Genomic DNA, 21,821 nt, shown 5'->3' with positions numbered 1-21,821 from the left:
GTATTCACACCCTGGGGTGTTTTATCCTTTTTATTGCTTTCATAAATCTGTCATGATCAGCAAAATTGGGATTTTTTAAGGGAGGGAGTGAATATTTATTTAATCACTTAATTTATGTTAAATATTTCTATTTAATTATGACTATTTTGTAGAAGTCAGTTTTCATTTCACTATTTTCATGATTTTGTTTTCAAAAAAGCTAATTGTCTTCTTTATTGATTTGTTCAAGCAATGAAAAAGGGATGAATACGTTTTATGGAAACTGTAAGGGGATTCAGATGTTAAAACGTTGAGTAATTATTTTTTATTATTGTAATAAGTGGTATATTATTTACTTTAAGTGTGCTTATACTGTATATGGCATCATTAAAAAATAGACAAAAGAATATGTCAGCCACAAATGTTCCCAAAGATAAAGTATCTACTCACCCAGAATATTTGAGAAAAGCTGTAAACTGCAAGTTTACTCAAGTTTAATCTGCTCCCTTTATTGAAAATCTATACCTGTGAGTACACAGTTGCGGTGTGTTTCTACTGCTGCTTTGATCAAAAGTTTCGCAGCTTCTTGTTGTCACTGAAATGCACCCAGAGGGATTTTACTGTAGTGAAAACATCCTCAACCCAGATTAATAATTTTCATTCACTGACTCTCGTGCGTGCAGCCTCCTCAAATGTTTCCTCTCCGTGACGTCAGTGGTGCTTTTGAGGAATTGATGAGCCTCTCCAGCAGCAGAGAGCGGACTTGTTTTCATTATGCAGACATCGGGAATATATTTGTGTCTACTCCTGTTGATGAAGTTCTGTTCTTCTTGCAGCAGCCTAATGATTTTGTTTTGCAGTTTTTGACGACGGGGACGAGAAGACTCTGCGGCGTTCTTCTCTCTGCCTGAAAGGAGCGCGTCACTTTGCAGAAAGCGAGGCGAGTAGCGTGCTGGCCTTGAGTTTAATAGCAGCCTCATTTTCTTGCTTCATTGAGAAAGCTTAACAAATGAAGCCATGAATGTTCTCTTTTTCACATTTTAACTAAAGATTATTACTTAAAGATATATTTTTTTTATCTCCATTGCTGAGTAAATCCATTTCTCACTCCTTGAAGTCCTTTAAAAAAGATTTCATATCATGTCAGTGAACGCTCTGTTTGGATTCTAATTGGTTGAAAATGCAGCTGAGGTCCTTTGTTGTGCTTCGTTTCGTCTGCAGACACTCGACAGACTCCCTCTCACCAACCCTGAGCACTTTGGCACACCGGTCATTGGCAAGAAGGGGAACCGTGGCCGGCGATCAAATCCTATGTGAGTATTACCCTCAATCTCTGGCTTATGTCTGACTGCTACAGTGCCATGAAATGGTGAACAAAACAATAACTGTGAAGACAAAGGAAAATTGATTTTTTAATTTTTTTATTTCCAAATGCAAATCTAAGAAGTGTTGCATTTATTTGTGTTGAGGCCAGCAGGTCAACGCCTTTAAATAGTGAAATTCTCACCTGTTAGCTGAAGTTCAGTCAGATTGTGTTTGCTAACATTGGTTATCAAGTTTTGTGAGTGATTCTAACTCGACTTTGAGCCATTCTAACACATATTGCATATTGATCATAAACCTAAATTATGGATACATCTGAACCCTACATAGCTTTGATTAAATGGGTTTTCTTGTGGCTTCTCTCCAACAGTTGCTTTTGTCTTTTCCATAAATGCCAGATTTGTTGATGGTTGCACTTCTGACATAGATTCCTTACATCAGATGTGTGTTGCTTGGTCCATGCGTCTCCTCCACTAACCGACACACCTGTTGTACCTTTGTTGATGGCATATGAAATGAAAGATTTGATCTCATCTCTTTATACAAAGTTTCTGAGGCTTGACAATGAGAGGAGAACCAGCTCTCTGACTCCCGCTGCTTCATCATGAAGTCTTATGAATGTTTGCGTAGTTTGGTTGAAGGCTGCATTTTTCCTTTCCATTCCATTTTTTTCCTCTTCCTTTCCTTTTCCTTTCCCCTTTACTTTTGTTTTTCTTTTCCTTTCTCTAGAATTGAACCACTTATGTCTCTTAGTTGTTTCTGATTTGATCTTTTTTAGGTTGTGTTGTAAAGTGTAACTGACCAGCATCTCAGAAGCTTAAATAACACCTGAACTAACCCTTGCCCTAATCCCAGAGGAGGTAAAAATGCAGCTACATGGATGCAGAGAGAGAAGGAGAAGGTTCAAACTATCTCTTCCAGCTATTATTACGGGCGCAGATCATATCCTGACTTCATCGTCTCTCTGCCCGACTTTCTAACCATACAGCCAGACAGATGTAAAGAGAAGCATCAGAAGCAAATGAGGTGGATTAGCAGTGCTTGCCAACAACTGATGGAGTCAGCCAGGACATGTTACTATAGAGTATAGTCACCATTGCCCAGCTATTGAGCTGTTAGCATGTCATGGCATGCTAGCAGTGTGGAAAATCCAAAGTTTACAATGCAAAAATTTACCAAACAAAATGGAATCCATAATAAAGGAAAAGCTACACATTAGATGAGGAGAAAAGTAGACCTCGGAAAATAATCAAATCACAGGGCAGACAGCAACGCTATCTTCAATCAGAGGCTTCTTCAGATCAGTTGCAAGACTGACTGCTACCAGCGTCACCATACACAACTGTTTGAAGATACTTAAATGATGTGAGCTATGACAACATTTAATTTCCCTTTGGCATAAATAAAGAATCTTTGAACTGAATTGAATTGAACTCGGATGTTCTTGTAGTTTTTTTTTTTTTTGCTATAAAAATCCCCTGATGTCTCTGAGCTCCTGGGAAATAGCACAGTTTTCATTTGGGAATAGGGACTGCTCAGGGTTTATTTGGGTTATAATTGCGTTTCATCCCTTATAAAGAGAAGATTTGGCTACATAATCTTATTCTCCTTTATAATTGCACCCACAGAAAAGTCAATATTGGCCTAAACACTGATGCACTATTGATCTACAATGGACCCAGCTACACATTAGCACCTTGGGACTGTTATCCCTCTGCGCAATAAAGTTTTATATCAGGAATTACAGAGGTTGACTCCACTGTATAGGCGGAAATGATTGGAAACGAATACAGTAGCATCATCGACGGCTGCGCTGCAGCAAGTGCTGAAGGATTCCTTTAAATCACTTCCTGCAGCAGCTGTCAGGTAATGTTGAATTCTGTTTCCTAAATGAATGGTAGTCTCTCTTTCATTAAGTCGTTAAAGTGCTTTGTTTATGACTTTGAGTCCCAGCTTGTTGATGTTGTTGTTGTAGCTGCAGCAGCCTGACTGATTTACTGAGCTCTCGTCGTGCCAGACGCCGTGTTTATATGTACACAGAGCTGCGCACAGAGCCGGCCTAGTGAGGCATAAAAAGAGGACAGAGGATCTGTTTGCCTGCTGGTGCTGCTTGCATGATCACTCAGAGACGTGTCTGTCTGTCTGCTGGCTGCAGGACAGAAAACCAGGAAGAAGCATCAGAGCGTCAACACGCTGATCCTAATGAGTGGGCTCATCAGTAGAGTCTTGTGTTTCACTCTGCGCCGCAGTGATAAGAGCAGAAAATATGGAGCTGGTTTGTTGTACTTGAGTCTGTTCATGTTTTATTGCTGAAGATGTTGCTAAATAAGGAGATGGTTGGTTTGGGGGAAATTAGCCTCTTTGCTTTTATTGAAAGAGACTGGCACAAGTTGCTCGTTTTCGCTGTTTTATTGATGATTGTGGTGCTGCTTGGGTTTTATTTTGCAGATCATGGTTACTGATGCATGCTTAGCAGCAATATTGGTGTCGCTTGATCTTTTCTTTTCCCTTTTTCTCACTTTATATCTTCAAACTTTATTGTGTTTCACTGGGATTTTATGTGACGGACAAACACAAAGCAGAGCAATGTTGTAAAGCAGAAGGAAATAATACATTTTCTCAAAATGTAAAAAGAAATCTGACCAACCCCCTTACTCTGATAACCTTTAAAAAAAAATCCATTGCCTCACTTGTAAATAAAGTCCACCTTTGAGTAATTTGATTTTGGCATTGCTACAGCAGTTTGTTGGAGAACATTAGTAAACAAACATCATAAAGACAAATGAACAAAGCCAGACAGATAAGTTTAAAGCACAGTTTAGTTATGAAACTATATTCCAAACTTTAAGTGTCTGTGAGAACTACAAATCAAAAGAGTCTGGTGACAATGCAGATGTGTCAAAACATGGCTGTCCACCTGAGCTGACAGGTAGAACAAGAAGAGTATTAATCACACAAACAGCCAAGAGGTTTCTGGTAGCATGCTGCCACCACCAATGGCGGTTTTCTAAAAGCTGCTAAAGTCTGTGGTAGAAACATCTTCCAGCAGAGCAACGACACTAAGCATAGAAGCAGCTAAAGTAGGAAGGTTTATGTGCTCTAGAATGGTCTAATCAAACTCCAGGCCTAAATGTAAGTGAGAATCTTTGGGAACACTAGAAATTTGTAGATCACAGATGCTGTCTATCCAGTCTAACTGAGATTGGGTTATTTTGCAACATAGAATGAGCAAAACTTTCTGGTGGAGACGTTCACAGAATGCTCCAATTGTAGCTAAAGGTGGTTCCACCAAGTGGAACTCAGAAATACCATTTCCTTTACAAATTTCTTGGATTTTGTATTGTGAAAACTGTGTATCATCTCTCTTCTTCTTCACACTTTGTGTATGTCATGTCACGTAAAAACCCAATATAATACATGGATATTAGCAGTTTTAATTGGTCAAAATATGAAAATATCCAGTTGTTATGAGTTTTTTTGCAACGCCCTGTAAATGTACCATTCTTTTTACACTAGATGTGAATAATTGGTTTGTTTATAGACTGAAACATGTTCCCTGCAATCCTAGTTTGTCCAAATGTTGCTTAATTTTTGTAGAATCAGATCTAACGATCAAGTCTTTACATGCATTCTCCTCCTCCCTCCATCTTCTTGCCATAAAGTCTTTTTGAGCAAATTGTCCTTTTTTCCTCCACCAGTCAAGAGGAGGAGTTGTCCTCCTCCTCTAGTGAGGAAGAGGAGAGCGACCAGCGGCAGAATGAAGATCTGTTTGGCAAAGTGGTCTGCGTGGAGGGGGTTGCCGCCGGCGACAAAAAGAAGAGCACGTGGTATCCTGCTCTGGTGAGTTCATGCCTTTCTCCCCCGGCTGCTCCGTGCCGCAGCAGAGCCAGAGAGCGCTGCTGCTGATCTAACAGAATAGCCACAGCGCTGTGCCATTTCATCAAAATGCTTGCTTACGTAACAGCAGGACTCAGCAGGATTATGTGATTGCTTTGGAGTTCAGCTGCTTTGAATTGCCGTAACATGCATGTTTTGGGCGATGAAGGAAGGAGCTAATTTCCTCGAATAGGGGAGATATTTTCCTTTATTTTCTCTAGGAATTAGATCTCAGGTCTTGCACTGAGCAGCAGTGCAGCACAATCAGGTCTGTTGTTTTTAATTCACATCTCAGGCCCATTTATAAACTCTGTCTGTGTCAGTGACTGCTCTTTCTTGTTTTGTATAAGTGCTAGCAGTAGAAGTGTGAGAACGGCAGAGGGTGGGGAACTCTGTCCTTTTAACTGTGCTCAGCTCTGCCCCACCTCCTGGATTTGTTGTTCTTGGCTTGTTGTGGCTGAGCTCCATGCTGCCTCCTTGTGACCGAATAGGGGAGAACATTACACAGCAGCTTGTTTACACTGTTATCTTATGGCAGAGCGATGCTGCCAGATGTGTCATGCAGCAGATGATCCACAGCTACAACAAAAGAGTTTGTTTCACCCCGACTCGTACGGTAAAAGGAGGAAAGGTCATGTGTGCATATGTGAGCAGAGTGTTTACCTTCGCAGAGCAACATGTGAGTCTGTGCTTAGGTCAGAGTGTTCACCCTGCAAGTGTGTTTGTGCTGCAGAGTCCAGGAGGAAGTGGGCAGAGAGCGAGTGGAAATCATGTTAGCAGGGCTGCCTCCTGTCATCGTTTTGCTTCTCAGCTCCTTCCAGCAGCAACACATGCTGCCATAAGCTGCTTACTCCTACAACTACAACCATCATCTCCCTTTCCTGTATATTTTTACGTTCACTGAGAACATAATTCTACATGCCATCGGGCAGAAACCTATTTGAACTCCATAAACACCTCAGCTCCGTCTCTTGTTTGCATCTGATTTCCTTTTTCTCTTGTTTCTTTGCATCACAAGGTCATTTCCCCGGACTGCCATGAAGACATGACCGTGAAGAAGGACAACATCTTCGTCCGATCTTTTAAGGATGGAAAATTGTGAGATTTTTTTCAATAGGCATTACACTTCTTCTGCTGTTTGTGACTCTTTGTGCTGCTCCTTTCTGACTTTTGTTAACATTGAAACAAGCTAAATGTAGCAGAAGTATTCCGTATTGTCACACCCCTTAAACTTTAATGTTTAATTTTTTTTTTTTGCTATGAAAGAAAAGCACAGAGTAATTGTGAAGTGGGAGGAAAATGATACCAGATGATTTTCATCATTTTTCAAAATAAAAGTCTGAAAAAGGAAGTTGAGTCAATACTTTACACACCTGCCTTCTGCTGTAGTTACAGCTTTAAGTCTGCTGGATTTTGTACATCTAGAGATTTATATCTTACCTTCTTTACAAAACGACTCAAGTTCAGTCAGAATGGAGGGAGAGCGTCTGTAAACATCAGATTTAAAGATTTTAAATTGGCCAAGGGCAGCGTTGAAATTTATATAGGGTTGCTGAATACAGATGCAGGCCACACCTTTCAGATTTTATGCATTAAAAAATGAGAAGTATGCTCTTTTTTTCCTTTCACTTCACAATGAATTTCTATTTTGTGCTTATCACATAAAATCTGACTAAAACTTCTTGAAGTTTTTAGTAGTATCATAATAAAGTGTAAAACATTTAAAGGGCCATGGTAAAGGTTTTTTTCAGGGGAATATGGATTAGTGTAGATCCATCTGTACCATATGGATTTGTAGCTACAAGGTAATTTTTCCAGTTTATTACCCCAAAAAAGAAAAACTTATTTTTAGGTGTGCTCAACTGTATCTTAAGAACTACAAAATGATTGTCATTTATACTTAACAAATTAACTAGTTTTAAATGTATTTCTTGTAAATCTGCCACAAGCAAGCCTTTTAAATGAAAAAAAAAATGTTTTAAACTTTGATTAAAAGAGAGGTTTGAGAAATTCTTTCACTATCAGAATATAATATTTGCAGTTTTATGTTAATTGTGTGTAATTGATCGAAAATTCATACAATTTGACAAGTAATGCATTTCTTAGATCATTTCGGGCATTTCTTACTTTGTTTAAATTTTCTAAGATTACAGTTACAAACAGCAGTGCATTTTATAGGGGCTCTGTGAGATAGACCAATGCAAAGGCTATAATTTGGGAGTAGAAGGAAAATGATGCATGGTTTTTACAAATAAAAATCTGATTATTTTAGACTTTCCTGTAGCGTCCTACTGCAGCCAAGCTCCCACTCTCTCTGCTAAAGAAATGTATTACTTCAGGATGATGCTGCCACTACAATGTTTTTGAGAAAATTTAGTTTCTGAGTCTGGACAAGTGTAGAAAAAGTAAAAAGTGTGGGGGGAAAATATAGAGTTTTCAGACTCAAATTAGTAAACGAGGTGCTATGTTTATTGCTTTGATGGCCTGGTTTGTAATGTTCTACTTATCCAAACGCTGTGAGTTACTGCTGAGGCAACATATTGCAGCTTCCCTGCAGCCTACATTCAATCTGGATCCACACAGTCACGTGTTGTGTCTAGTAAAGATAGAGAGAAGTTGTGGCATGTGTCTGCACTCAGCCAAAGGTTTATGTTTGTGTGGCTACTGACTAATCCCAACATTCAGCGAGTGTTTTAACAGGACAACCTTTATGCATTCTTTAATAGATATCCTGCTAGAGTCATCAGTGTGACCCTTAATCTGCATTTTCAGCACAGGAAGTCTTATCAGACTAGTAGTTTGTTGAAGGCTGAATGTGATGAGAGCGATAAGATGAGGAATGATAAATGAGGCGAGAGCTGGGAGTCAGATACTTCTCCAAGCAAGCCAACACATCATAATTAAACACGTTGTATCAGTTTTACTCTCCGATTTCACTTGTTTAAGTCATCGCTGTGTATTTCGAGTGACTGTCAGAGTAAGAAGAAGGATAAATCTATATTACTGCTAATGAGATTTTCAGTTTTATCGCCCTGCGGGCCTCCATCTGAATTGTTGCTGAAATAACATAGATCAAATCCTTGCATCATTGTTACTCATGCGTGGAATGCATATGATTTACAACTTTACTTCCGTGTTCTCTGCAGAGAAAATGTACTTAAAATTCAACTGTAAACGTTCAACAAAAGTATCTAATTTGAACTGATAATAGATCAAACGCTGCTCTGGTTTAGCCTGGATGAGAGACAGCTGGTGCAGAGACTGACGGTGCCTGTGGGGTGATTGCTGCTGACTTATCCATTGATTTTTCTTCTCTGACATTGACATTTGTGGTCCAGGGCTAAATGTCTCTTCAGTAGTAGTTTGCCTTGACATGTGCCACTGTATACTCTGTAAAACGGGTTTGGGTAAAAGTCAGACGTGACTAAGAGTCCAACCCGGTTTTAATCAGTTGTAGAAGCACATAACTTCTATAGCATCTACTAATTCACTGAAAACAGAGTTTGAAGAGTTTGGATTGACCTGAAACTCATCAAGAATTACATATATAACATTTTATGCTGAATTTCTTAACATCTTTTGCTCTCTGAAACTGAAAGTCTCCAAACATCATTTGCTTACTTCCCTGTTATTAGCTTAGCCACATGATTAAGTTATTAATACTGGTTATAATAGTTGCTTACTACTCATATTATTAGTCCAAAAAAACTTAGACTTATTTCCACCATACAGTGCCTTGCAAAAGTATTCACACCCCTTTAATTTATCCATATTTGGCACATTATGACCACAACCTTTAATGTGTTCTATGAGCCTTTCATCCATCCATGTGTCAGCTTTGACGCTGCCTACATGCCAACCAGCTGACATGTATAATACCCTATCATTATAAATGTAAACATATAAAGTTTGCTGAACTGGAACTTAAACTAGAAATGCTTTTCGCTCCAGGTGGGTTTGATGGGAATCGATGGATGAATACATGGAAAAGCACCTCATGCACGCTGTTGAGTACGGTGGAGGATATGTGATGCTGCGGGCCTGTTTCTCTTCCAAAAGTCTCGCAAATCTTTATGGAGTGCATATCATTATGAGCTCTTTGAAGTAGAAACCTGGTTATCTCTGCAAGAAGACTTACAATTGATAATTAATGGAGATTTTCAAACGGATAATGGTCCAACGCTAATGGCTGAACAAACGGAAATGACTCACCTGACACAAAATCAACTCCAGATCTGAAATTCTCTCAAAAAAACTATTGAGAGGAACTAAGAACATGGGAGCCTATCGGAGTGAAGGATCCAACTTGCTGAAGCTTCCATGTATTTATCACCATTAATAGGTTTTTAAAATTTTACAAATAAAATCTGAAAAGTGTGGCATTATTTATATTCAGCCTCCCAGAGTAAAGTTGGATATTTATTGTAGTGTGTATTTATTTATATGAAAACAATAAATTACACTTAATTAATCAAATTCAGAAATACTTTGTTGATCCCAAAAAGAAATTAAATGTTGTTGTAACTCACATTAATTCAAATTCTGCAGCATTATTGTAGATGTTGATGGCTGTTGGCAGAAAAGTTTTTGATTTAAGACTTGTTTGAAAAAGCTTTACTGTATTGTCAAAATTCTTATATTGCCCTGCTCTTGGTTACATGAAGGCATCAATAAATATCAATAAATTAAAACCTATGAGTAAATGCAGTTACTGTGTGGCTTGGTGATAAAAATCACACTTTGTGTTGTAACTACTGTAGAGATGTTTTAAAATGAGGCTGTAAAAGCTGAAGTGCTGGCGTTTCCCTCCTTTATTTACTTTCTACACTCTTCACAGTGCGTTTTAATGCATATTTAAATGATTTTCACCTTGTTTTGCAGCTACATGGTGCTCCGGAAGGACGTCAATGAGATAAACAGCGAGATTCCTCCAAAAGCCGACGCGGGACTCAAAGCAGGTAATGCTCCAAGAAAGGAATCTGTCTGAACTGGTGTGGTACGTTCCCAGTTCCGACGTCTTGTGGGCTGGCTATGTGTGTTGGCACACTTGGCAGGAAAAAAAAGAAACCACTCGGAGTGGGTTTCAGTGAGGCAGAATGAAGAAAGATAAGTTTTTGTTTTTGTTCTGAAAAAAAGCCAGCGATTGAGAGCTCCTGTCGCTGTCGAATCTATTTTTATTTGAAGTCCTCACAAAGCTTCTCCTGCAGTGCCCTCGATTTTTTTTTCTCTTCCTCCCCCCTTTTCTGCTGCGCCACTCTTACTCACTCTCATAATTACAGCCAGGAAACGGCTTTGCATTATCTCAGCTGAGCTATTCACAGGTGGTTGACTCACAACTGTGATGTTTTCGACTATACAAAGCCTGAAATGAGCATCTGCCAGGTAGTGAGGCCCCACCTGTGACACAGCGGCTCCTGCTGCTCCGGGGCGCTGCAGACACTGATACATTTTAATCTTTCAGATTAAAAATGTCTAATTTTAAAGCATGTGTAGGTCGTTTTCATTTTTTGTGTGCGTTTCTGACAGCATTGGATGCAGCGTTGGAGTTCCAGCGGAAACAAGCCGTGCCCGGCTCCTGGAAGACAGAAGTGAAAGAGGAGAGCTCCAGCAGCGAGGAGGACGACGAGGATGAGGAAGACGAGCAGGAGGAAGATGCCAGCGGGGAGGAGGAGGAGGTTAGCGGCGGCACAGCGAGCCATCGCCGCATCCTCCGAGTGGAAATGATCCTCATCTGCTCTCTTGTTTCCTGTCTGCAGGAGGAGGTGGAGCCGTTCCCAGAAGAGAGGGAAAACTTTCTGCAGCAGCTCTACAAGTTTATGGAGGACAGAGGTGAGTACAGTGATGAAACCAACATTTACAGGAATCATCGGCATCGCAAAACACTGGCTGAATGTTTCTCTTCTGTAGGAACCCCCATCAACAAACGGCCTGTTCTCGGCTACAGGAACCTGAACCTCTTCAAGCTCTACAGGCTGGTTCACAAACTGGGAGGCTTTGACAACGTGAGTGTTTGACTTTCACTCGTCACATTTCAGTTCAGCTATGTTTGATTTGTTTCTCTGATTTAAATCTGCGATCATCTGTCGTTGAACAGATTGAAAGCGGCTCTGTCTGGAAGCAGGTCTACCAGGATCTGGGCATCCCTGTGCTCAACTCGGCCGCTGGCTACAACGTCAAATGCGCTTACCGCAAGTATGTACTAATGCCAAAAACCACGCAATATCTCGATAGATGGATACGTGCAAAACCCTAAAATAAATTCATCATAATATCCTTCTTCTTTTGTTGCACTCACTTATGCCATATTCATTGGCACACCTAACAGTTTCTATAGAATAAATGTGATTCAAGTGGTTTTTTTTTTTAAATGTTAGTATTAATGTTGCTTTCATAAAATGGATCAGAAAATGTTGATTAGCAATCCACAACTTCCTGTTTTCACAAGAAGGGACTTGGGTATAAATCTGACATGACTCTCACTCATCAAAATAGGAAAGACAAGAGAGCATTCCATTTAAGTCAGCTAAATTTCTCTAAAAAGATACAAGAAAATGTCTGCTGACTAAAATTTACCCATATTACCCAAATCTGCAACTTTGTCTTATGTTATCTACCATGCCAATGACACAAGACATTTAGCCATTTTCAAATTATTCTGCTTTTAGATATCTCTTAGGGTTTTTCTAAAATCACGATTTAATTGTATGTGTAAATTGTATAATTTCTGACCATTTTCAATTTTAGTTATTGTTTCTTTCTCACTTTCACTTTCTGTCTCTTTTTCTTGCTCTCTTTATTCATTTTTTTTGCTCTCTTTTCTGATAAATTTATGAGATATGGTTTATTTTGCAGGTATCTATATGGATTTGAGGAGTACTGCACCTCCACTGCCATCACGTTTAAGATGGACCTTCCTTTGAAGCAGGGTCCCAAGAGAGAGGTGAAGTCTGAGGAGGAAGCAGGAAGAGCGGCTCCCACTGCCTCCATCTCAGAGGAGCAGAAAACCCAGATGGACGGAGAACTTTGCACTCCACCATCTGTTCTCTGCAAGGTACCTTTTCGTCGGGACACTTTGAGTAAAATGTATTTTCACTTTGATGCCAGGTTGGGTTTTAAATAAAACCCTCCCTCCTTCACACATAGGAAGAAAAAACAGACTTCACCCAAAACAAATCGGAGTTGGAACCATCCAAAACGGAGGGAAAGGACGCCGATGATGATGATGACGAAGAAGAAGAAGGAGGCGCTTCGAAGGCGGACGCAGACGAGGGGTCGTCCACATCCCGCCTCGGAGGTGATAACATGAAAACAGAGCAGGATGACGAGCAGGAGAGCAAAGATAACTCCGGGTAAGTTCTCTCATCCACACAGCTTTAAAACAACCGTCCCCGGAGTCCAAAGACAACCTCACCCAAAGAAGGTTTATAGTTTTTTGCCAGGCCTTCCCTTTTGCTTTGTTAAAGCTACAAAGTCTATTAGCAAATAAGGAGCAGTGATCCTTGTGACCTTAATGACACTAATACCCACAATCCTTCTCTGCCTGTCTAACCAAAGAGCTCTCCTGTCCCTCCTCTAACTAAGCTCTCGCCCTCTGTGCTATTATTGTTTTGGTGGCTTGGTTGGGATCAGCTGGCAGAGGCCTGTTAGAGCGCCTGACTGCTACCTTCCACCTGGCCTTTCACGCTGTGCTCTCTGTGTGTCTCTGTGTTAGACTGCTTAACCGTGGCAAAGCCTCACCCACTCAGTGCACACAACATGGCTGTGCACACCTCCAGATCTCTCTCTGTCTCACTGCCTCTCCTCCCCTGCCTTCTCTCTCTTGGCTTCCGTTCCTCAGCTCTTGTTAAATGTTCCATGTGTATGAATGTCGTCACTGAGACATCAACCCTCTCAGCGCTTCAGATGCAGTAACCTATAGCTACACGAGGACATTGGTGCATAGGCAGATGTGCTGGCTTTGGTTCAACCTCCTGTCTTGATGTGAAAGAAGGCAGATTACTACTTCCTGTCTTTAAAAAGCTCTTAGTGTCTCCCTCTGTGTAGACACAGGTGTGCTGCATAGGTCTGTGGGTACTCTCCGTTTGTTGCGTTTTGTCGAGATAGCGGACTGTTCGGTAACTTGCAGGCTGTCAGATTGAGTCTGTGGACAAGCCAGAGGCTGATCTGATCTCTTCTGATTGCATCTCGTCTCTTTGATGTGTGCGCCGTCTAGTCTGGACTGTGTGAGGGCTACGTTTGAATCCAGTAGCAGATTTCCATTGTGTGTAATTGTTTTACAAGGAGGTTAAACTGTGCTGTTATTTTGGGGTGGAAATAAGTAATTAGAGAGTAAGGGTGGATGATATGAATTCAAAGTTTTATCACAAGATTTTGTGGTACAGTTCTGATAAGAATGATTTATATCTGTGGCTGCTCTTGAAAAACATTCCTATTTGTAATACGCCTCATTAGGACACCAGTCATCTAAAATGTGATTTATATCTCTAAACTGCATTTAATCATATTTTCAAATGTATTGATATTTATTGTTGCTGTCATTGAACAAACAGTGGGGGGAAAGTCAAATGAATCTCGAAAATATAGACAGTTTTGGGTTGTTTTTAAAAATCATTCATTGTAATTTATTGTGACAAATTCTTATCATGAGATGAAATTTATCACAATAAATGACTAACAATACAATAAATGCCCACCCCTACTGGAGAGAGACTGATAATTATAGTATTCACAACATTTGAACTCTTTCACAAGCTGTCAGGTTATGACTACAATCTTTATTGGGATTTTAAAATGAATGGTCCCTATAATATTAATATACCCATTATCCACTACATTTGGTTTTATTTAGGGGCATCTGAGTAAAACAGGTAGAATACAGGTGCATGTCATACATGCCAGTTTTTTATTATTTTGTTTTTAGGCTTGTTTTGTTATTAAATATTTGCATTCCTTGTGAGTGCCACAACCTGGTTTCTGTAGAAACAGATAAACAGCAACACGACAGCTAAAGACAGCATTTTATTTTGTTTTTGTGGTTATAAATCACTTCCTGGTATACAGAATCACAATTCCAATACATGTATATATTTTATAAGAACTTAAAACTTAAGAAAAAGTCATGAAACATGAGGTGGGTTGAATTTAAAGGGGTTGCAGGAAGTATACAATGTGGTGATTCTAGTCGTACTGACTTGTTTTATTTTTGTTTTTGAAGATAAATGCTTTTTTGCATTCGTCATGGATTTTTATTTTTAATATGCAGTGAGTGAAAAAAAATGCTTTCATGTATTTATTTATCAGTGTTGAAACTATATGTAAGTACAGCACTTAAAATAGCTGCTGTTTCCTTTGATCATTTGTTTCTGTGCCAAACCAAACGGCTGTGAGTAGACATGCAAAATGTGATGTTTTTGCTGAGTTTATCCCAGCTTGTTTCCTCTTGGAGTGTTAAAAGACGTCATGTTGGTGGAACCAGAGAACATTGTTGTGAATCTCAGTGCCTCCATCAGTGCTACAGACCTGCTTTAAGTTGCTGCTGAGCTACCCTGCAGAGCTGCGTTTTGCTGACCTAACTTGCTCTTGTGTCCCTTTGCATCTAAAACTCTGACTGCACTGCCAGACTAGCCTCCAGCTTTGTTTCCCACTAGCTCCTTCTTGTGGCTGCTTTATTCCTCACATTGTGTGTTTGTGTGTGAATGAGAATCTCAAGCGCTTCATGTTTGGGTGTAGGGTTAGTTCAAAGTAGTGTTTTTATCCCCTTTCTCATTGAGTTTTGCCATACAAGAATGTTTTACTTGCTGAAACACATACTGTACTGTGCCCTGTCCTGGGTTACTTTTAATGATGTAGTTGTTTATCCTGCAGCTTGCCTCAGGTTATTCTGGACTGGAGTTAAAGCAGGACAAGAACAGGAAGTTAATGTTTCTTTATAGATAAAGGCCATGTGTTGTAATGGGACAAGGCAGGCAAGGGTGAACCATATTAATCAAGCTTCTTTGCAGCAGTCAGTAGGTTGGGTGGATGGATGTGAGGGTGGGTCTTTGTTGTCATAGACATAGAAGAATAGATGCTGCGTTAGCACCCGGATCACACGCCAAAGTCTACGGCATATTGTGAGTGGCATTTTTATTGAGACGCACAGACTGCGCTGGACATTTCTGCTGAATGGATTTAGGTCGACCGCTGTTTGATGCTGTGAAGCATCGTCACCACAGGTACTGTGTTATTTACACGGCTGAAATACTAAACATCACCAAGTGTGGTAATGTAATGGAAAAAGACTGTAATCATTTAATGCATATTCAGCTACAGTTTTGCAATTAAATGTTTTTATTATTGTTGTTAATGTAACTGACAACAATAATAAACTAGTTACATTAATGAATGAATTTAAACCACTTTTATTTTATTTTTCAGATATCAGTACAGTACTTTATTATTAATGGTCTATAATAATAATAGTAATAATAATAATAACCACAGTTATTGTTACTAGTAGTATAATTATTATAATAATATTTCTATTATTACTAGATTTAATAAAATAGTTATAAGCTTATTACTGTTATGATCAAAATACTATGAAAACACTAATTATTAGTAAATTAAACCACTTAATTTTATTTATCTGATATCAGTACAATACTATATTGTTAATGGTCTATAATAACAATAATAACTACTGTTATTATTTCTACTGCTATAATAATCCCAATAAAATTTCTATTGATATTATTAGTTATAGTAAAATAGTTATGCGCTTATTATTATTATAATAGTATGAAAATACGGATAATATTAGCAAATGAAACCACTTAATTTTATTTTTAAAATTAAATTGATCAGTTATTATGAATATTAATTAGAATTGTATAATAATAATAACATTATAATCATTATTAATATTTTTAGTAATTAAATTTATTTTTAATTTGCCATTGCAAGACTTAATAGTTTTAATAATAATGGCAATTTTATCATTATTATTATTTACATTTTTATTATTAATATTAAAATTAGCAGTAGTGACACATCTAACACAAAAGATCTGTGTCTAGAATTCACCCATGAAATAAAAAAAAGTTAAACTCTGCACAGTTTAATAGTTGAGTATAAAATGTTTCATACATTTACTTTGGAAAATTTCCTTTCCAAACGTACTGGTTTTGTTTTCCGAGGAGAATTTGCCACTCACAATATGGCGGATTCACTGGCGCGTCGTTTCTACGGGGCATGGAAGCCAATGTGGCGTCTAGCTCTCCTGCGTCTATGGTTGTGGTGTTCAATGGGGGCAGCCTAGGGCCAGGAAGTGCTGAACTGTTTTTCTTGCAGGGATGACAGCAGTCAGGAGGGGGAGGAAGGGGAGGAGTTTGAGTGTTACCCCCCGGGGATGAAGGTGCAGGTGAGGTATGGGCGAGGCCGCACTCTGAAGACGTACGAGGCCACTGTGAAAGAGGCAGACGTGGAGGGGGGAGAGGTGCTCTACCTGGTGCACTACTGTGGCTGGAACGTCAGGTAAGACAGGACCTGGGGAGAAATCACCTCTGTACACCCTAAAAAATAATAATAATTCAACAAATTTTATTTATGAACTTGTAACTCAGGTCAGGGGATCACCGCTACATGGGTATCCCTGCAGGAGCAACAGATTTATCCTTCATCCCTCTAGACAGTGCTCTGATTCTGGAGAATAGTGTGCCATCTAGTGGCATAAACAGAACTGAGCATTTTGGGTTGACTCCTGGCTCAGTTTTGACTCAATCCTCTGTCTTTCTATCCCCCAGAAGTCTGTCTTTCTACAACAACAACAAAAAAACTAAAACTACAGACAGGATGATGATTTTGTAGCCAATCAGAGTTCTAGAATTGATCCAATCAGTGGTTTTGGTTGTAAATAATCTTTTAATTCCCATGAGCTACTCTGGATCTTTTGAATGGCCAAACAAAGTGCTGCTACACTCACCTCTACCTCTCAACCCTCTCCCCCCTCCCCAGCGGGTTAGGGTTAATGCAGGAGCGTTAGGGCTAACCATGACCCAGAAGTCAACTGGTGCAATCAGCATTTCATCGTCACAGTGTTGTTATGTGGTCCTCCAGCACTCTTTAAGACAGTGGGATGTTCTCTGCATCGTCTCTGTTGTGTGTGATGTCGTAAAACGTTTCATTTTCCACTCACACGACCCCCACACCGTCCCCAATAGCTCCCCTTGGTACCTGTGGAAACATAATTTGTGTGGTGGCTGGTGTGTTTCTTTCTTCATAGTAAAGGTTTGTCTTTTTCTACATAATTTCTTTGGATTTTCTCCGTTTGCTGTTGAAGCTTTATTGTGTCACAGCAACATGTCGGTTGGTTGGGCGGGTGTCTGTGTGGTGGCTGCTGTCAGCGTGGATGTTTGGCTCTTTGTCAATGACCTGAATGTTAAAGCTGTCTTGTTTCTTGTACTGATTTTTGTTTTTTTTAGATATGACGAATGGATCAAAGCGGACAAGATCGTGCGCCCAGCAAATAAGAACGTCCCGAAAATAAAGCACCGCAAAAAAATAAAGGTATGACTGACTGTGCAGAGGGTGGGCACGGTTTCGGCAAGAACCGGGTTCTGATGTTCGTGGAATAAAACGCCGGCTGTGTGTTGAATCCCGACAGAACAAAGCCGAGAGGGAGCGTGACCGACTGGAGCGGCTTGGTGACAGGGAGGTCCTCGGCCCGAACCGCGTCCCGCGCTCCAAATGCGGCCTGAGTCACGACGTCTTTTCCAAAATAAATGAGAGCGAGGACAAAGGGACTCAGCAGCCTCCAGTCAAGTCAATAGAAATCACATCGATCCTCAACGGATTGCAAGGTAGCAACACTTGAAATGCAGCTCTGCTTAGAAGTTTACATGTGCTCAAGATTGGCAGCAATGCCCTGATGATTTTGGGCTTCTAGCGATTCAAGATATTGTTGCTTTGCAGCAAAAATGTCCTGGGTTTGAATCCTGGCATGGGGCCTATTTGCATGCATATGTCCAGGTATTCAGGCTTCGTCCCACAGTCCCATATATATGAATGTTTGGTTAATTGAACTCTCTGAACGTCCCTTAGGAATAACTTTGTATGCATGTTTTTAATGTCCTGTTCGACCTGTCCTCGGTGTGCCTAATGACCCCTGCAAGGACTAGCCAGATGTTTCTTAGCAAGTTGAAGAAAATCCACATCAGTTCTAACATAATTCTGCCTGGAAATTCAGACACTTTTTCTTAGTAAAAAAACATCATTTCTGTGCCGTCTGGAATTTAGTTCTTGCATTTTTTTGGTTGTGGAAAAAATAAAAATTCTCCATCGGATGTGCATTTTACTTTCACAATAATGGTTTTTCTTTTAAATTTTTTGTAACAAAAAATAAAATAAAATAAAATCGGTGAAACTCAGTAACACTGGTGTTACAACAGTTCCCACTTTAGCTAAAAACATGGTGGCTCCTGGATTCTTTCATATTTTTCTAGCCACTTTTATTCATCAGAAGGGGTAAATCAGATGGCTGAAACTTGGGATACAGTTGGGTTCTGGAATGGATAAAGCAGGCATTAGTTAAAACGTAAATTATTTAGAAAGACCCTTATCACAACCCTATTGGAAATGCACTTAAAGCTTGATTCAATCCAGAATTACCAATACTGCCACAAAGAGCGGTCAGATATCCTGGCAGAATTATGAAGCGTCATAATTGTTGTACAGCATGTGGCCAATGTGCAACTTACCAAGAAACATTTATTTATAGTGGTTAGACCTTGTGTTGGGTGAAATAAATTCCCAATTCAAACTTGTTCGCCCCATTTTTGTTTTTTCAAGTCATTGAATTTGTCTGTAGTTGTATATTTATTTCCACATTGGTAAAATAAATGATTGGAAGAATAAATAATTATTATTTCTTTAAATGTCAACAGCATCAATAACAAAAACACCAACAATAATTGACTAATATACATTATATCCAGTAACTGAATTCTCCTGTCTTCTGACTTATTCTTGAAGATAACAGTACTTTGCGTTTTGCAGCTTCCGAGATGTCCACAGATGAGAGCGACTGCGAGGATGAGGAACAGGAGCACAACGAAAAAGATCAACCCAGCAGCAGCGCCAGGCGAGGTCCGACAGAGCCGCCACAAGCGTCCGAGCGTTGGGAGAGCGGCATCCCCTCCGAAGGGTCCAAAGCGTCCTCCATCTCCGGAAAGAGCCTGGACGCTGCTGGTGCGGAAAGCCCGGACGTTGGGAAGCGCAGAGGCCAGCCGGAGACGGAGAGAGAGGCGAGCACCAGGAAGAGGAAATCTGATGGTGCCGCCGAGAGGAACACAAAGGGTCTATCCAAAGTAAAGACCAGGAACTCCAGGAGTGCCGACTGGTTGCCTAGTGGCTCGCCTCGAAAAGTGGAGGACAGGGGGGCTCTGTCCAGCAGCAGCTCAGAGGACGAAAGTACAGCGCTGGCCGACATCCCGGCTGAGGAGAACGAGCGAAGCCGTGCCAAAACCAAAGGTTCCCCTTCCAAGAAGTACAACGGCATGAAGGAGAAGAGCAAAGCCGGGAGGCAAGCCGGCTTCTGGGAGATTCCTGAGAAGAGGGCTAAGGCATCTGGGAATGCCGAGGAAAAGGCCCCGGCCGTTCGGCCCAAAGGACAAAAGGACGTGTGGTCCAGCATTCAGGCTCAGTGGCCTAAGAAGACGCTGAAGGAGTTATTCTCTGACTCGGACACAGAGGCAGCCAACTCTCCTCCGCCCCCCGTCCCGTCCTGTTTGGATGAATCCGGGGCGGACCAGGAAGCGGGACCCGAGGACGAAGGCTCTGAGGAGCAGCTGGAGAACGACAAGCTGCAGGAGTTTCCCAGCAGCGGGAGCAACTCCGTGCTCAACACCCCTCCTACAACGCCTGAGTCGCCCTCCGGAGGAGGAAGCGCGGTGGAGGAGACCAGTCAAGCTCCGCCTCCTTCTCCACCGCCATCTCTGCCTCCCGCCTTACCCTCAGAGCCGGTTTCCCACGATCTGCCCCCAGATCCGACTCAGGAAGAAGCAGCGGGAGGACGCAGCGAGACAGACAGCAGCACGGTGGAGGTGGAGAGTCTGGGCGGAGAGCTGCAGGAGCTCCCGCAGGACGACGGCGCAGGTTCCCCCTCCAAGGTTTACGACGTCAGTCTGTCCTGCAACAGCAGCAGCAGCCTAGAGCTGAGCAGCAGCCAGCAGGACAGTGAGCAGAAGTCCAAAGGTACAAACGCTGCTAAACCTGTGGTCTCAAAATCCAGGCCTCCAGGGACAAAGTCCTGCAACTTCTAGTTTGTTTTCATTCCTGGTAGTCCCATAGAATCGGTTCGATTGGGGACCAAAATTGCAACATTTGTTATATTGTTAGCTGCAGTGTTTTGCTTTCACAGTACAATGTGTCAAAGAAACCAAACCCTTTAAAAAAAACTTTTCCCCCTTTCCGCCTGTGGTGGTGCTGCACCAAGAACTATTGTAGGAAACGACACAAAAACCTCTAAGAAGACATGAAAGCAACTTCCTTCTTTACAAAATGTAAAAAAAAAAATTGCAGTGCCATCAGATTTTTGTCTTTGGTAAAAGACCACAAGCCATTTCTCCAGTCTATCACTAGACCATGTGTGTTTTGGTTGTATTTACCCAGAATGCCCTGCTGGGTCCATTTCCTGCTTTTGGAGCGGTCTCCAGTCTGCTTTCATCGAATATACATTCGAATCTCACCAGAGTTCACTTCAGTTGAACCGAGACCTAGGCTTTTTCATTTTATTTTGTTAGAGTGCATCCCCACCAACCCAAACAAGCCAAACTTTCTATGCAAACAAACTGAAGTTTGATTAAAGTATAAGCATCATTTGCAATGGCCCTAACACAACATAATTTTAAGCTTTACTTTCAATAAACAAACACTGCTTTTTTTACTCTTATTTATGTCTTGTAAATAAACATGTTTTCACCAAGCTTACTTCTGTTGATGCGAGGAGCGGCCATATTGAAAGCCGAAGTTCGCCTTAACTCGAGGCAGTCGGAGTTGCTCCCTCTTTCCCAGTGGGAAATCCGGCAATGGAGAGCGTTCCAGTTTAAATTTTTACATTGAAGGGGGAATTTCAACTGGACGGCAGCATAAATGGCTAAACAACCATGTTAACATGCAGTCAAGCTCTGCTAATGAGCTAATATTAGCTCATTCAGGTGTGCTGAAGCAGAGAGACATCTGAAAGCTGCAGGGACACCAGCGCCCTAATGCTTGGAGTTTGAGACCACTGTCCTAAATCCTCCCTATGTTGTTACTCTTATTTAAAGTGAACTGCTGAGAAGCTGAAATCTCTTTTCTAAATCTGTTTGTAGCATCTGTGAGTCAGAAGAGGCAGAAGGAATCACAGACAGGTGGAGTCTCGAAGAAACACAAGCCTAACCGCAAAAGCCTCGGTGTGCCTCCCAAAAGGAACAGGAAAGCAGGTAGGAGATCAGAACCGTCTGAGTTTAGATTTAAACTCAGACATTAAATCTGAAGAAGTTTGGAAAAATAGTCATCATAAAGCTATAAGATAATAGCTTTATGCATTTATGCTGTTTTTATTTTTGAAAATATGCCCCCTTTTTATTATCTCATCAGGTTGGCAAAGTCTGTAGATCACTAAG

The 21,821-nt window shown here is 40.7% G+C and overlaps 1 protein-coding gene across 5 annotated transcripts in view; it reads left to right on the top strand.

Annotated features, from left to right (window-relative positions):
* The window catches only part of arid4b (AT-rich interaction domain 4B), a 50,953-nt gene that overhangs the window by 23,392 nt on the left and 5,740 nt on the right, over window positions 1-21,821 (top strand). For 3 of the 5 annotated variants that reach the window (XM_028006189.1, XM_028006191.1, XM_028006190.1), the window contains exons 6-20: window positions 840-919; window positions 1,201-1,292; window positions 5,001-5,142; window positions 6,197-6,276; window positions 10,060-10,136; window positions 10,705-11,007; window positions 11,086-11,180; window positions 11,273-11,370; window positions 12,031-12,229; window positions 12,322-12,527; window positions 16,510-16,692; window positions 17,640-17,724; window positions 17,822-18,017; window positions 19,213-20,409; window positions 21,528-21,638. In XM_028006189.1, coding sequence (XP_027861990.1) covers window positions 840-919; window positions 1,201-1,292; window positions 5,001-5,142; window positions 6,197-6,276; window positions 10,060-10,136; window positions 10,705-11,007; window positions 11,086-11,180; window positions 11,273-11,370; window positions 12,031-12,229; window positions 12,322-12,527; window positions 16,510-16,692; window positions 17,640-17,724; window positions 17,822-18,017; window positions 19,213-20,409; window positions 21,528-21,638 — 3,144 coding nt within the window. The remainder of the gene's footprint in view (window positions 1-839; window positions 920-1,200; window positions 1,293-5,000; window positions 5,143-6,196; window positions 6,277-10,059; window positions 10,137-10,704; window positions 11,008-11,085; window positions 11,181-11,272; window positions 11,371-12,030; window positions 12,230-12,321; window positions 12,528-16,509; window positions 16,693-17,639; window positions 17,725-17,821; window positions 18,018-19,212; window positions 20,410-21,527; window positions 21,639-21,821) is intronic. The other 2 variants (XM_028006192.1, XM_028006193.1) reach the window with 2 other exon arrangements.

Source organism: Xiphophorus couchianus, chromosome 22 (assembly GCF_001444195.1).
Source record: "Xiphophorus couchianus chromosome 22, X_couchianus-1.0, whole genome shotgun sequence".
NCBI classification, from domain to species: Eukaryota; Metazoa; Chordata; class Actinopteri; order Cyprinodontiformes; family Poeciliidae; genus Xiphophorus; species Xiphophorus couchianus.
This window is presented reverse-complemented; position numbering and strand designations above follow the sequence as displayed.